Source organism: Dipodomys merriami, unplaced genomic scaffold (genome assembly GCF_024711535.1).
Source record: "Dipodomys merriami isolate MVZ:Mamm:240054 unplaced genomic scaffold, mDipMer1.0.p SCAF_496, whole genome shotgun sequence".
Lineage (NCBI taxonomy): Eukaryota > Metazoa > Chordata > Mammalia > Rodentia > Heteromyidae > Dipodomys > Dipodomys merriami.
The window spans coordinates 292,436-306,822 of record NW_027206064.1 but is presented as its reverse complement, the minus strand read 5'-3'; the positions used below and the strand labels follow the sequence as shown (position 1 = coordinate 306,822).

General features: G+C 50.5%; 1 protein-coding gene across 1 annotated transcript in view; it reads left to right on the top strand.

Moving 5' to 3' along the window:
• The window catches only part of LOC138809372 (transforming growth factor-beta-induced protein ig-h3), a 31,030-nt gene that overhangs the window by 3,094 nt on the left and 13,549 nt on the right, over nucleotides 1–14,387 (top strand). Inside the window, exons 2-6 of the mRNA XM_069995883.1 lie at nucleotides 2,149–2,247; nucleotides 10,055–10,119; nucleotides 11,750–11,910; nucleotides 12,017–12,181; nucleotides 12,710–12,856. Coding sequence (XP_069851984.1) covers nucleotides 2,149–2,247; nucleotides 10,055–10,119; nucleotides 11,750–11,910; nucleotides 12,017–12,181; nucleotides 12,710–12,856 — 637 coding nt within the window. The remainder of the gene's footprint in view (nucleotides 1–2,148; nucleotides 2,248–10,054; nucleotides 10,120–11,749; nucleotides 11,911–12,016; nucleotides 12,182–12,709; nucleotides 12,857–14,387) is intronic.

The window sequence follows — 14,387 nt, the reverse complement described above, 5'->3', positions numbered from 1 at the left end:
GTGGGTGCGCACGCCAGTCTGGGGCTTGAACTCAGGGCCTGGGTGCTGTCCCTGAGCTACTTTTGCTCAAGGCCAACACTCTACCACTTGAGTCACAGCTTCACGTCTGGCTTTTTCAGAGTAGTTTATTGGAGAGAAGTCTCACCGACTTTCCTGCCCCAGCTGGTCTCCAACCACGATCCTCAGATCTCAGCCTCCTGAGTAACTAGGATGACAGGCGTGAGCCACCAGCGTCCGGCCACCCTTGGGTTTTTCTGTCCATTCCCAAAAACATGCCTTGTACCTCTCAGCCCACTCACCTTTCCTAGGAACCTGATTGAAGTTTTGGGAAATGACAGTGTACCCACAAGATGGAGGTAGGAGAAGGACATTGGGTATAGGCATCACTGAAAAATCAGTGTCTATCTGGAAAAGCCTATGGCATCCAAAGGTTATCTATGGATTGCTTTTTAAAAGGAACCAAGGCTTTGATAATGAAGAAATAGTCCATCTTTTGGATGCTACCTGGAGTTCTCTGAGCACAGGGGTCTTGCAAAAGTCATTACTTGCTATTTTATTTTGTTGGGTTTTGTTTTTTGTTCCACCCCCTACAGTGTTGGAAATTGAACCCAGGCCCTGGAATACGTTAAGCAAGCCCTCTACCACTTGATCCACGCCCCCGGTATTTTGTTCATATTTTATTTTCGAGATAGGCTCTCACTCAGTTTGCCCAGGCTGGCTTCAACCTTGAGATCCTCCTGCCTCTGGCTACTAAAAGTAGCAAGATGACAGATAGGGTGCCACCACATCCTGCTCGGTTGGTGGGATTTGTTTTTGTTTTTGCCTTCTCTGACTTAACGATTTCTGTCAGATGACCGGAAATCCCCTCACAGCTCCAGGAGCTCCTGATAAAGGTCCTGCCATGATCTGACCTGAACACCATTCTGGAGCAGAGAGGGTACAACTGAATAAAACATGCCACATGAAATCCTGAGGCTCCGAAGGCTTCTCGCCAGACGCTGAGAACATCCCTTTCCTTTTCTGCCATCACTGAGGGTCTTTTTGAGTCAGGTAGTCATGGAGCAGTATTTTCCACAAGTTCATTCCAAGCCCCTACACCTGCTAGATGCCAGACTCCCCCCTGCTCCCCCCACAACCACAGAATGCCAGCCCCCAGCATAAGCACAACTCTGCCCTCTGAGTTCTTTGGGGGATAGTCAGAGAAAAGGAGACAGACATCTCTTTGGGGTACCCAGCATCAAACCAAGGCTGCATCCCAGGCCACAGGATGCAAACAGGAGTACTCCTCAGAGAATGGAGTTGAAGCTGGGGGAGTCTAAGGATAACCAACAGTTAAATGGGAAGGCACCGGTGTCAGGGCCTGACAGTTGCTGGCTGCGCGCCCTGGAGCGGAGGGTGGACACTCGTGATGGCTGGCTCCGGGAGCCGGGCAGCGGCTGGTCTAGGCACGCAGAGCGCGTCTGGGCGTGGAGCTGCGAGGGAGGAGCTGCGGCCTCCTCTCCTCTAGGACAGGCCCTGAGACACACACTGGGGTGCCACGTTTGGGCTGCTGAGGCTGGAGTACAGATGGCAGGAAGGAGGCTAGGTTGTCTCAAAGTTTCTTTGCTTCGCAAACCAACCACTTGGATTTTGCTAAATTTTCCCAGTCCGGGATGTGCAATCTAGAATTTCTTTAAGATGCCTAGGGCTGGGAAGGTGGCCTGGCGGTAGAGGGTTTGTCTAGCGTGCATGAAGCCCTGGGTTTGATTCCTCAGTACCACGTAACACAGAAAAAGCCGGAAGTGGAGCTGTGGCTCAAGGTGGTAGAGCCTTGAGCAAAAGCAGCTCAGGGACAGCACCCAGGCCCAGAGTTCAAGCCAAAAAAACAAAAACAAAACAAACAAACCACTTACATATAACTACAACCTATATGCCTAAGAAGGATACTTACATGACATTATATTAATGTGTAAGACAGACTTGAGTGATTTCGTATTTGAGGGGGAGCTCTGATGGAGACTAAGTAGATGGCATCCCACACTCTACCCTCTGGAGCTGAAGTTGAAATGCTGCCTCTCCTCCTCTCCAGACAGTTCTGATGACCTGGAAAAGTCAGACATCAAGGTGGGTGACACGCGACCCACCTAACACCGTTGCTTTCGTTTGCAGACCCAATGTGTGCGCTGTGCAGAAACTCATTGGCACCAACAAGAAGTACTTCACTAACTGCAAACAGTGGTACCAGAGGAAAATCTGCGGGAAATCAACGTGAGTATCTGGAACCATCCAAGACCAACCAGCCTACCAAGGTGGGGCAGGGCAGGAGTGGGGAGGTGGGGGGGGAATGATTTGATTTTGCATCTTTTAAAAAGGTTTCAAATTGGGCTGGGAAGGTGGCTTAGTGGTAGAGTGCCTGCCTAGAATGTGTGAAGCCCAGGGTTCAATTCCTCAGTACCACATACACGGAAAAAGTCGGAAGGAGCACTGTGGCTCAAGTGGTAGAGAGCTAGCTTTGAGCCAAAGAAGCTAAGGGTCAGCGCCCAGGCTCGGAGTTCAAGCTCTAGGACTGGCAAGCAAACAAACAAACAAAAATCAGATTGCAAATATGATTTACATTCCCAGAAGCATAAAGCTCTGTGTGTGTGTGTGTGTGTGTGTGTGTGTGTGTGTGTGTGTTTCTCTCGAGTTTGACTATTTAAAGGACAAACCACCGACACATCTCTGGGAAAGAAAGCTTGTTGGTAAATTTACCTTAAAGAGATAACTACTCCCATTACAAATCCAAGATAATAAACACCTGTAAAAAAAAAAAAAAAAAAAAAAAAGACAGCAGAGCATTTCAGGACATTGCCTCGGACCCATAACCTGGCTTTGCCACTTACAGAGGAAGGTTTTATCTTTTAAAATCCCTAGTTACTTCGTTTGTAAAATTGGAGTCACAGTAGGACCAGTCTTGGTGTGTCACTGAAATAATTTAGTACATGAGAGAATAAATACGAGACCCGGCACATAGTACCTGCTCAGTAAACGCTAGCTGCTACTGTTACCCCGGAATGGGACCACACAAATAGAAGATGTGGACCAGGGTGGCTCTTGTGGGGCTTCTGGGGGCTTTTTAAAAAGGGAGCTGGACTTCACCCAGCCTGTACCCCAGTGGCAACAGTACTCTGGCAACAGGACCACTTCAGGGAGAGCCCCCAGCTGTGGGAGCTAGAACATACCTTCTGGGATTTAGCAAAAAAACAAAAACAAAACCAGAGGCTCAGCAATAATTTTTGCTCTTTTGAATAGGATTATGCAGATTCCATACCACACATCTTTTCCATGACGCCCAGGTTAAAAAATAATTACACGTTCAGTAATTACCCATCGCTTCCTTTATGTACGTGCATTATCTCCTCAAACAATTAATTACTTCATTAAACACAAAGCGGGATTCACATAATTGCTTCCTGGAAGGCCACCAAAGGGCTACTGCCAAGTGAACAGCTCATAAGGATCTCAGCGCCCAGATTTCAAAGAACACCTCCTTTTTTTTTTTGGTCAGGTCAGGCTTCTCTAAAAATAGGCCCCACCTACTTGTAATGGTCAGCTGGCTTCAGGGCACACCTGCCATGCTGTGTCTTGTTTTGGGACACCAGCCCTAAGAGTGAACAGGAGCTTGGTGACATTTCTCTGTAGTCCCAGCTGTCACTGTGACTGGTTTATGAGTCACACTGGCTCCGTAGCTCTTGCTGCTGGTTTCTTGCTTCATGTGTGCCAAGACAAGCATAAACCACAGAGCACCCCGGTGATCGAGGCCTCTCCTCTGGTGTGGGTTTGGCTTTGAGAACAGGGAGAGCCAGCACCTTCATCCAGCACCAGGCAAAGGAAGACAGGGATGGACATGTTGTTAGGGAGTGAGACGTAAGAGTTGAGTGAGACAAGATCTATTCATAACCCAGTCCCAGGAAGGGGTGGCATTGTCCAAAAAAAAAAAGAAATATACTCTGGCTGGGCGCCGGTGGCTCACGCCTGTCATCCTAGCCACTCAGGAGGCTGAGATCTGAGGATCACGGTTCACAGCCCGCCATAGCAAGTAAAGTCCATGAGACTCTTATCTCTAAGGAACCACCAGCAAACTGGAAGTGGCACCATGGCTCAAGTGGTAGAGCACTCACTTTGAGCTGAAGAGTTTAGAACCCCACAACCACACCCACGCCTCCACACAGAGAAATCTGCTCTTTATCTGACTTATGTAACTGTAATCCCTCTGTCCATCTCCCTTTATCATAGCAATTTTAAAAATTAAAATAATAACAATAACCCAGTCCAGCCTATCCACCTGGTCTCACAAAGCCAAAAGAAAAAAAAAAAAAGATATTCATATCCAACTGTTTGGGGCAGCTTCAAAAAAAAAAGAGGAAATGAGGATAGGAAAACATGAGTTGATTTAAAAAACAAACAAACATTCAGGACAAGAGAGGCCCTTCCTGGAACATCTTGTGCTACTTCAGGAAGGTGGTACTGATGTGGGAAAGAACTCCGGAGAAGACAAGGGGAGAACTCAGCTTGGTTATTCCCCAAGCGCTAACGATAGCTTTGTGTGGTTCTGGTACAGGGGGACCTGATCCCTGACAGCCTGTACTGGGGTTACCCTGTAGCCAGAGTGAGGTGTGTGACAGGTACAGGTGATGTCATCCAGGGAAGAGTGACTTTCTGGTAAAGATTAGGAAATGCAAGCACAGTGGTAGTGGTGGTGGTGGAGCCAGCCAGCAAGGACAGAGGGCATTTTTTTTTTTTGCCAGTCCTGGGGCTTGAACTCAGGGCCTGGGTGCTGTCCCTCAGCTTCTTTTGCTCAAGGCTAGCTCTCTACCTCTTGAGCCACAGTGCCACTTCTGGCTTTTTCTGTGTATGTGCTACTGAGGAATCGAACCCGAGGCTTCGTGCATGCTAGGCAGGCATTCTACCACTGAGCCACCTTCCCAGACCTGTGATTCAGCTCTGTCCTCAGCTCTTCTGCATTTCTGTAGAGATCTGAGAACGGAGTGCTTGGGACCAAAGCGCAGCATGTGAATGGAATCACCACCGGTGGACCCCTGTTTAGTGACTGAGTGAATTTTTATTATCTGTTGTTTTTTTTTTAATCATTCGTTAGCTTTTATTTCAGATGCTAAAGAGCACCGGAGTGACACAATCACAGAAGGTTCATGGGGGGCAGCGAGCATTCCTCTGGTGATTTTGGGGGCCTGGCTCAGTTGGTAGCCATCATTTTTTGTTTGTTTTTTGTTTTTGACATGTGGGGACTCGTGAGGAGGTGCAGGAAACTGTGGTCAGGAAGTCTGGCTGCTTTTCCACAGTCCTCTTTTGGATGAGCCTGAGGGAATGACAAGTCAGACCGGGGTGACATCACGGCGATGTCACAGTCATGCTAGGCCCTCAGACATCGTTCAAGCATCAGGGAGTGCCAGCAGGTCAGGGGTGCGGGAATCCTTCCCCATGCCTTGAAATTATGTCACGAGCCGTAGAATTTCACAAGTACAGAAGCTGTTCTCTGGAGCCAAGAGCAGCTGGCTGGCAGGAAGGACACATTCTTTGTTTGGTTTTTCTAGTAGCAACTGTGGCTTTGCCCAGGGGCAAAAGAGTGACACTTCCTGAGCACTAGGTTCATAGTCAGAGACTAAACTTCAGCTGAAACCAGCCTGGGGACGGTGGTGCTTTTCCATCAGTCTGCAGATCTGTTTTCCCAGAAGTCATTCTGGTCAGGGCACTCAGAGAGATCTGATAGGAAGCTAAAGAGGTGTCATCCTCTTCCTCCCTTTTCTACATCCCATAATCTTGGTTCCAGGAAGAAAAAGAAGATGGTGAGAAGCCATCTAAGCCATCCCTAGACCTGCGCTAGCCCCTTTTCTGTTTCTTTTATTAGTCTTTTTGGTCGGTCATGGGGCTTGAACACTGGGCCTGGGCGCCGTCCCTCAGCTTTTCAGCTCAAGGCGAGCGCTCTACCACTTGAGCCACAGCGCCACTTCCGGTTTCTCTTTCTGAGTGGTTTATTGGAGATAAGAGTCTCACGTATAAGAGTCTCCATGCTGGCTTTGAACCTCGATCCTCAGCTCTCAGCCTCCTGAGGAGCTAGGATTACAGGTGTGAGCCACTGGTACCTGGCTCCTTTTGTGTTTCATATTGTCTGTGCAACCACCTAGGACCCCCCATTACCTCAGAATAATCATTTCAAAGCTAACAGAGATTAGGTATACACTCAACCTCCCTGAGAAGTCGTGAAGGTTCTAGACTGTTCTGTAAATGAAAAGGGTGTTTAGCTAACATGGAATTTTGTTCTGTTGAGGATGTACCCGAACACTCGGACTTAAAGCAAAGCGTTCCCCATAGCCGTCCACATTTCCAATCTCCAAGCCCGTACATGTTCCCTTACGTGGTGGAAACGGGGACTTTGTGGTGAGGAATCTTGAGAGCAGATTATCCCGGATTATTTGGTGAGGCCGGGGTAATCGTGAGAATCCTTGTAGGTTGGAGGCCGCAGGGGAAAAGTCGGACCAGTTATGCTAGTAAAGGTGGATGTGACTACAAGCCAAAGAATGCAGTGGCCTCTGGAAGTTGGAAAAAAGCAAGGAGTGGTTTGCTCCTGCAATAAACTGTTTCTAGGAGGAACACAACCTCAGAAGATTTTAGCCTAGGGAGACCAACTTCTGACATCATACATTTGTGTTGGGTCCAGGTGGCCAACCTGAGGTGTGAATATGGCCCCCAGCCCACCTCTTCTGAGTGTATAAGTAGGTGATAGGGGATTCGATCAGTGGTCTCAGGTTAGCACGTTGGTTTCAGTGAAGTGATTCACTTGGCCTCCATTTTAAAGTTTCCACCTGCAGCGTTTTGGCTTTGTTTGAGAAGGAGTTGGACAGCCGAGCACTGAGCAGCTGACAAGTGCTTCGCCTTTGTAAGCTTCTCCAGTCCTCACGATCGTTTCTGTGGGTTTAATACAAGGCAGTCGTTGGCCTGTTTGCATCTAGGAAGGCAGAGGCCCTGGGAACCTAGACATTCTGCTTAAACTCGTCATGCACTGGTCTGTGGCCACCGTAATTGTGCACAGGGCGATATGCATAGGAACTGGGGAGACCTAGTCCACATCCACAAGTCCCCCAAACACCCACCCACTCCATATGGCAATTGCCAGGGAAACACTCAACCACCCTTTCTCAGTCTCCTTCCTCAGCCCTATCTGAGCTGATGGATAGATATCACAGTGGCAAGAAGCCTTTGCTGATGGACGTCTTCTAGAGTGATTCCCACCTGCCCCCCCACCCCCGCCCCGTCTGGGGCCTCAAAGACCAGCTCAGCTGTGTTGGGAAAGGTGCAGTGGAGAAATGAACCCCTCTGGGCCACAGAGTCTGCTGGCCGTGCCCGTGTCTAGACGCGATTTGCTCTGCCTTTGCTCTGTGGCAGCTCTCAGAAAGCGGGGCACACTGACGCATTTGCCTTCTGTCACGGGAGACTGGCTTCTCGGCTCCTTGCTTCATCATCCTCTGCAGTCTATCTAATCCCCAAGCACGTAAAACAGCCAGAACTGCTGGGGCCAAACCTGCACAGCAAACTCTGGAAGACAAGCGATTGCTTTAGCTTTGCATTAACTTCAGGGAAAATAGGTAGGAAGTGAGGTGGGAGAGAAGCCAATATCCCTACACGGAGACTTGGGGCTGCCGCCAGATTTCTGCCCCCTTTCTTTTCTGGTGCCCTTTGAAATCAGGCACCTTCTCCTTGCTTTTCTCCCTTGAGCTGTTCTTCGGCCCCCAAGAAGCTGGAACAGTAGCTCATTGTCTTCGAGAGTGTATTTATTTCTGACTTGGTGTTTTTGCTTGCTAGCAAAGGAGAAGCCGGGGGGCCTTTCATCAGAGCAGCTTTGCCTGATGAGATGATGTCTAGCTGCCAGTACAGTGGTCCTTCCTGCGCAGGGATATCTAGGAACTGCAGGGGATTGTAGGAGCCTCGTTCTTTTCAGCCTGTTCTGCAGCTATCCCAGAAACAGATGGCATGAAATCCAGCCCCTGGGCTGACGGGGGTTCATGAGTCTTGTTCTCCTCAGGACCAGAGAGAGCACTGAGTGAGGCACAGTAGACACTGAGTAGGTGGGACAGACTTCCATCCAGACCGCTCATGTAGGACATTCTGATCAAGGTTCTCCCTAATATTATAATTTCTGCAATCTGATCTGGAGAAGGCCTGGTACTGTCAGGATACCGGGAGCAGAGAGGCTCCCAGCTTTAGGACCCACTGGGCTTCTCTGCTCCCACAGGGGACATGGCTGACCCTTTGGTTCTTAGAAATTACAGAGATGTCTGGCCGGGCAGTGGGAAGGCAGGGGAAGGAGATGCTGACGGAGCGTGAAGATTAGAAGAAAGCTTCCTGGCACAAGGCTAGCCAGGATAGAGCCCTGGGATGGAGGAGGCTGTGTGCAGCCTCGAAGGCTGAGTCTCCGCTGTGAGGAGAAGGCTGTGGGTGCCATCCACCTGCCTGCATGCATGCACAAGTCTGGCACCACACAAAGCCACAATGCAAGCCTGAGTTCTCCGGTCCCAGAGGACGTATCTGTGCCCACCCTAGTGACTCACGCCTGTAATCCTAGCTACTTAGGAGACTAAGATCTGGAAGGTTGTGGTTTGAAGCCACAGACAGAAAAGCGTGAGAGTCCATCTCAGATTAACCAGAAAAAAAAGGCAGGGAAGGGGAGAAGGGAGGGAGGGAGGAGAGGAGGAAGAGGGAGGGGAGGAAGGGAAAGGAAGATAGGCATGTTTTGCATTTGGCGCTAGACCTTAGCCGGTCTAGACTGCGCTCATGCTGCAGAATGTGAAGATTTGACGTTAAGTCAATATTAGAGGGAGATTTTTTTTTCAGAGCTCCCCCTTTCTCGCAGTGAAATTCTCCGACTTTGGGACACCCACAATGTGTGGAGTGTGCAGAAGCTATGCTTTCGACCTCCAGATAGATAGTGGCCGCGCCCCCCAAGGTGGGCTTATCCAAGCAAGGGGAAGGGAAAGTTTTGAGCTTTCCCCACAAATGATTCAAAGATTTAAACTGTGCCCTGCCGGTTATCAAAGTGTAGGGAACGTTGCCAACTGGTTGCTTTCTGGAAAGATGGTGGGATGGCAGAAGGAGATGGGTGGTTGGGGAACTTAATGTGAAACCATAAGAAACCAAAATCTCTGCTTCTTTGCTTGGCTGGTGCTCTACCACCTGAGCCATGCTGGCTCTTTTGTTGTTTATCTTGGAGATGGAGTCTCTTGTACTTTTCTACCCAGGCTGGCTTGAAATCATAATCCTCCAGATCTTAGCCTCCTAAGTAGCTAGGATTATAGAGATGAGCCACCAGTGTCCATCCATTAAAAAAAGTGTTTTGACTGATTAAAAAAAAACATTTTAATTAAATAAGTAGAAAAGCAAGTACCTTCAGGACACAGTCTTTGTTTTATTCTAATTTTAAAGCTTGGTTGTGAAGATTGAGGAAAATTCAGTCTATATCCTGCCCTTTGGGTTGTTAAATCAGAATTAGAAGAGCACAAGAGATTTAACCACATGACTCTAATACACACACACACACACACACACACACACACACACACACACACACACACACACACACACACACACACACACACACACACACACACACACACACACACACACACACCTTACCGTTGAAGACACTGAGACTCATTGGCTGGGGATGTGTCAGGCTCAGAGCTAGAACTTCACCTCTCCCTTTCTAGAATGCCAATATCAGAGTTCCCTGGCATTGCACTGAAGGTCCATTCTAGATGAGTTATGTTTTCTGCTCGCATCACTGAGTGTATCGCTGGAGTCTGGCTTCCCGATTGGCTTTCTGCATGCGGCCAGCCATCAGGAACAGTCTACAAGGCCGAGGAAGAGCAACAAGCTCTTTGTGAAGGAGAGGCACCGTCATGATCTCTACCAACTGATGTCCTGAGAGGAGAACATTGCACCGGAGGATTCTGCCTGGAGAGGGCCCAGGGACACCAGGAAGAGTGAAGGACTCCTTGACAGGTGTGTGTGTTTCTGATTACAGAGTCATCAGCTACGAGTGCTGTCCTGGATATGAAAAAGTCCCGGGAGAGAAAGGCTGTCCAGCAGGTGAGTGAACTGGGCTTTGCCTGTGGGTGGACTGGAGGGGCGAGGTACAGGAGAGGGCTAAACACTGAGAAGGCAGCCGGATCTGAATGGGGGTCCACAGAATGAGGAGCGAGTAGACCTCTACGTCCACGAGGGCATGGAGGAAACCTTATGTCTCCTGAGCAGACCCCTCAAAAAGCCGATGGGACCGAATCCCCCATGCCCCCCAAATGCCTCCTCCTCCCACACTGCATCTGAGGCTGGCCCATCAGAAGGTGGCAGAAGGAGAGACCTGCAAATGGCCTTGAGCTCAGCCTTGCTCTAGGCTGAAGACAGCGTCACACTTACAAAGTCACAAGGAGGGTACCGTAGTTGTGGGTGCCATGGGTGGGGTCCTGATATTAATGACTCGAGTCAGAGGGTAAACAGGGGACTAGGAGACTGGCCTGTAGAGGAATTCGAGCTCTGGGAGCCTGGTTTCAGATCCTCTTTAGTTTTTATCATAAAGTGGTTGCACAAAGAGGTTACAATTCTGTAAGCCATGTAACCAGGACAGTGTGTCATGGTCAGTATCACCCCCTCCCATCATTCTTCCCTTTCCCCCTCCCCCATCCCTCCCTTCAAGTCACACAGTTCAATGTTTTTTGTTGTTGTTGTTTGGTCGTGGGGCCTGAACTCTGGGCCTGGACGCTGTCCCTCAGCTCTTCAACTTAAGGCGAGCGCTCTACCACTTGAGCCTCAGCACCACTTCCGGTTTTCTGGTGGCTCGTGGGAGATCAGAGTCTCATGGACTTTCCTGCTTGGGCTGGCTTTGAACCTCAATCCTCAGATCTCAGCCTCCTGAGTAGCTAGGATGATAGATGTGAGCCAGCAGCGCCCAGCATATAGTTCAATTTTTACATGTTGTGCACTGAGTAGAAATGAACGCTAGACTCACCGTCTGAGAAGGCCTCTCTCAACTTGAGGACACCTTGTAAAAAAGACACATTTTGTGATCTACAAATGCATGATGTACCTCACAGATACATAGCTCCATTGTGTGTAAGCTATGAAGGCATTAGTTGTTTGTTGCAACTAGTAAGACTAGTTGGTGATGAAGATGTCTGTTCCTGGTGTATATTCTCGCCTGTATTATCTCAATGCCTGCAAACAAAAGCTTTGCTCTGCTGCGGTAGAGTGATTAGAAATGATCAATTAGCTGGATCCACATGGGGCAGCATTTGACTTACTGAGTCAATTTCTTTTTTTTGGTCTGTCCCGGGTCTTGAACTCAGGGCCTGGGCACTGTCCCTCAGCTCTTCAGCTCAAGGCGAGCACTCTACCACTTGAACCACAGCACCACTTCTGGTTTTCTGGTGGTTTGTGGGAGATCAGAGTCTCATGGACTTTCCTGCCTGGGCTGGCTTTGAACCTCGATCCTCAGATCTGAGCCTCCTGAGTAGCTGGGATGACAGGCATGAGCCACTGGCGCCCAGTCTACTGAGTCAATTTCTAAGACACTTGGCAGCCACAGTGTTAGGCGCCCCAGCTTTGGGACCCACTGCCTGGTTCTTCTTCACCTAAAGAGAGAGCAGGCGTGTCTGAGTAGCATGGGACTCCCACACCCTCCCCCAACCCAGACCAATTCTTTCCCTTGCCTCTGCTTACATAGCCCTTCCACTCTCCAACCTTTACGAGACCCTGGGAGTTGTGGGCTCCACCACCACGCAGCTGTACACAGACCGCACAGAAAAGCTGAGGCCTGAGATCGAGGGGCCGGGCAGCTTCACCATCTTCGCTCCTAGTAATGAAGCCTGGGCTTCCCTGCCTGCGGTAAGATGACCCTCCCTCCCTCCGCCCTGCCCTCCCCCGCCTTGGGGGCTTAGGGACCCCTCCCCTCCCCCCCCCCCCCCAGCCATTGTCACACTGTCCCTTCTAGGAAGTGCTGGACTCCCTGGTGAGCAACGTCAACATCGAGCTGCTCAATGCCCTCCGCTACCACATGGTGGACAGGCGGGTGCTGACCGACGAGCTGAAGCACGGCATGTCGCTCACCTCCATGTACCAGAACTCCAACATCCAGATCCACCACTACCCCAATGGAGTAAGGACAACCCCCCCATCCCACAGCCCTGGCCTCTGTCCCCACTCCCGGCCCGTTAGGGTGGGGATGCTTTCTGGGATCTGTCCTACAGTGTGACAAGCTGTGGACCCTGCCTGGGCTGCCTTCTCCCGGGATCTTCCTGTCCCCTAGCAGGTGGAGCCTACATTCTGGTAGTGATGATGAGAGCATTGTTTTCTCCTCCTGGGCACAGGGAAGCCTGCAGACTCTCTTGTGTGAACTGCTCATTCTGGGGCTTGGACTCAGGGCCTGGGTACCTGTCTCCCTGAGCTTTTTCACTCAAGGTTGGCCTTCTGTCCCACTTGAGCCACACCTCTACTTCTGGCTCTTTTTTTTTTTTTTTTTTTTTGGTGGTGGTGGTTCATTGGAGATAAGAGTCTCAAAGACACTCCTTCCCTGGCTGGCTTTGGGCCATGATCCTCAGACCTCAGCCTCCTGGGTCACTAGGATGGCAGGCGTTGAGACACCAGCACTCGGATAACTGTTCTCTCCCGCTTCTCTTCTGGGCAGATTGTCACAGTCAACTGTGCCCGGCTGCTGAAGGCCGACCACCACGCCACCAACGGTGTGGTGCACCTCATCGACAAGGTCATCTCCACCGTCACCAACAACATCCAGCAGATCATCGAGATCGAGGACACCTTTGAGACCCTGCGGGTGAGGCCTGGGCCGGGGACACATGGCTTCCGCAGAGGGGCCTGGCAGGTTGCTTCTGTAGGAGAAGTTTCCCTTCCTGCAGGGAAACACTCATCGGTGCTCGCCTCTACCTGTCCTGTGAAACGCCTGTCTGTCCTCTCTTCCATAAAGATTTCCTTTCTTTGGCTCCCCTGGGAAAATGCAGAGTTTGTAGCCTGTGGTCCTCTGAGCCCTGGGCCTGCACTGTGAGGTTGAAGGAAGGCCTCTCTCTTCCAGATCTGTTTCCCAGGTGGAGTTGCACGCCCTTGCTCCTCTAAAGTCCTTGGTTCCCCAACCAAGCAGAGAGGTGCAGTGTGAACTTTGGAGTCTGGGGATCTGACTCCTGGACTGGCTTCCTGGACTGCTTTGGAGGCATAAGAATACTTACTGTTCCTTCCCCCCCTGCCCAGCCCAGGCCTCTGCCTTACAACCCGGAGGGGTGAGTGGGGCGTTGCTCTTGGCAGCCGATGCATGGGAGGAGGAAGTGAACGCAAGCTGCCCTGTCAGGGGTTTTGCCCTGATTCGAGGAACATGTCCTAACCACAACGGACACAAGTGGGAAAGGGGCGACCCCTCCCTGGAGATCTCCAACACAGAGTCAAACACACGGAGGCCGGCTGGTATCCATGGGCCTCAGCAAGTAGGGGGAATAGCTCTTAACAGACTCTGGAGGACCCCAAAGGATCTCTAAGCTCTTCTCCTCTGTCTTCACTTTGGGGGTCACTCAGAGGATGGGGGAGGAGGGTTCTGTGAAGGGGATAATGTGGCCTTGGAGTCAGTGGCACATATTTTGATTAATCACAGCTGGTCCTATTGAGTAACCTCCCCGTACTATTTAGGTTTTTCCTTCCCTCTAACCCTTTGCCACTTCCTAATACCCATCATTGCTGCTTCTAACACATGCTTAGGAAGCACCTGCTCCTTCCTGGAGATTGTTTTCTGTGCGAGAGCACTGCGTGAGCAAGCAAGACAAACTTTTTCCTTGTAGTTATCCCTGGGGAGACAAATAAGATACAGACATAAACCCAAAAGCCACGGGTGGTGATAAAAAGTGTTGTGCAGTCAGCAATGTCAACGGTGAGCAAAAGTTGCAGGAGAGAGATGGATGGCCAGGAAAGACATGAACGGACCTGTTCCCCACAGCACTGGGGCAGGGTCGTAGCCAGGCAGGAAGGGCCAGAGGGGAGATCAGAGACCGGTGCAGTAAGGAGGAGGTCTGTGGACCACAGGGAAGAGCACAAGGCAGGCAGAAAGGAGGGGTCTGGCCGCGTCCTTCAAGGCCTGCCTGATGTGCAGAGGAGTTCCTGTCCATCCTGAGAGTAGCCGCCAGCTGTTAGAGGATCATCCTGGCTGCTCTGCAGGGAGTGGGGTCGAGTGACCTCTCTACCCAGAGTTCCCTTAGGTAATTGAGATTGCAGTTACCAGAAGGACAGCTAAAGCATCGATACCAGGCAGACTGGGGCCCACAGGCCAGAGAGGAGATGCCTAGTTGTCTCCCAGAGGAATAGAAGTG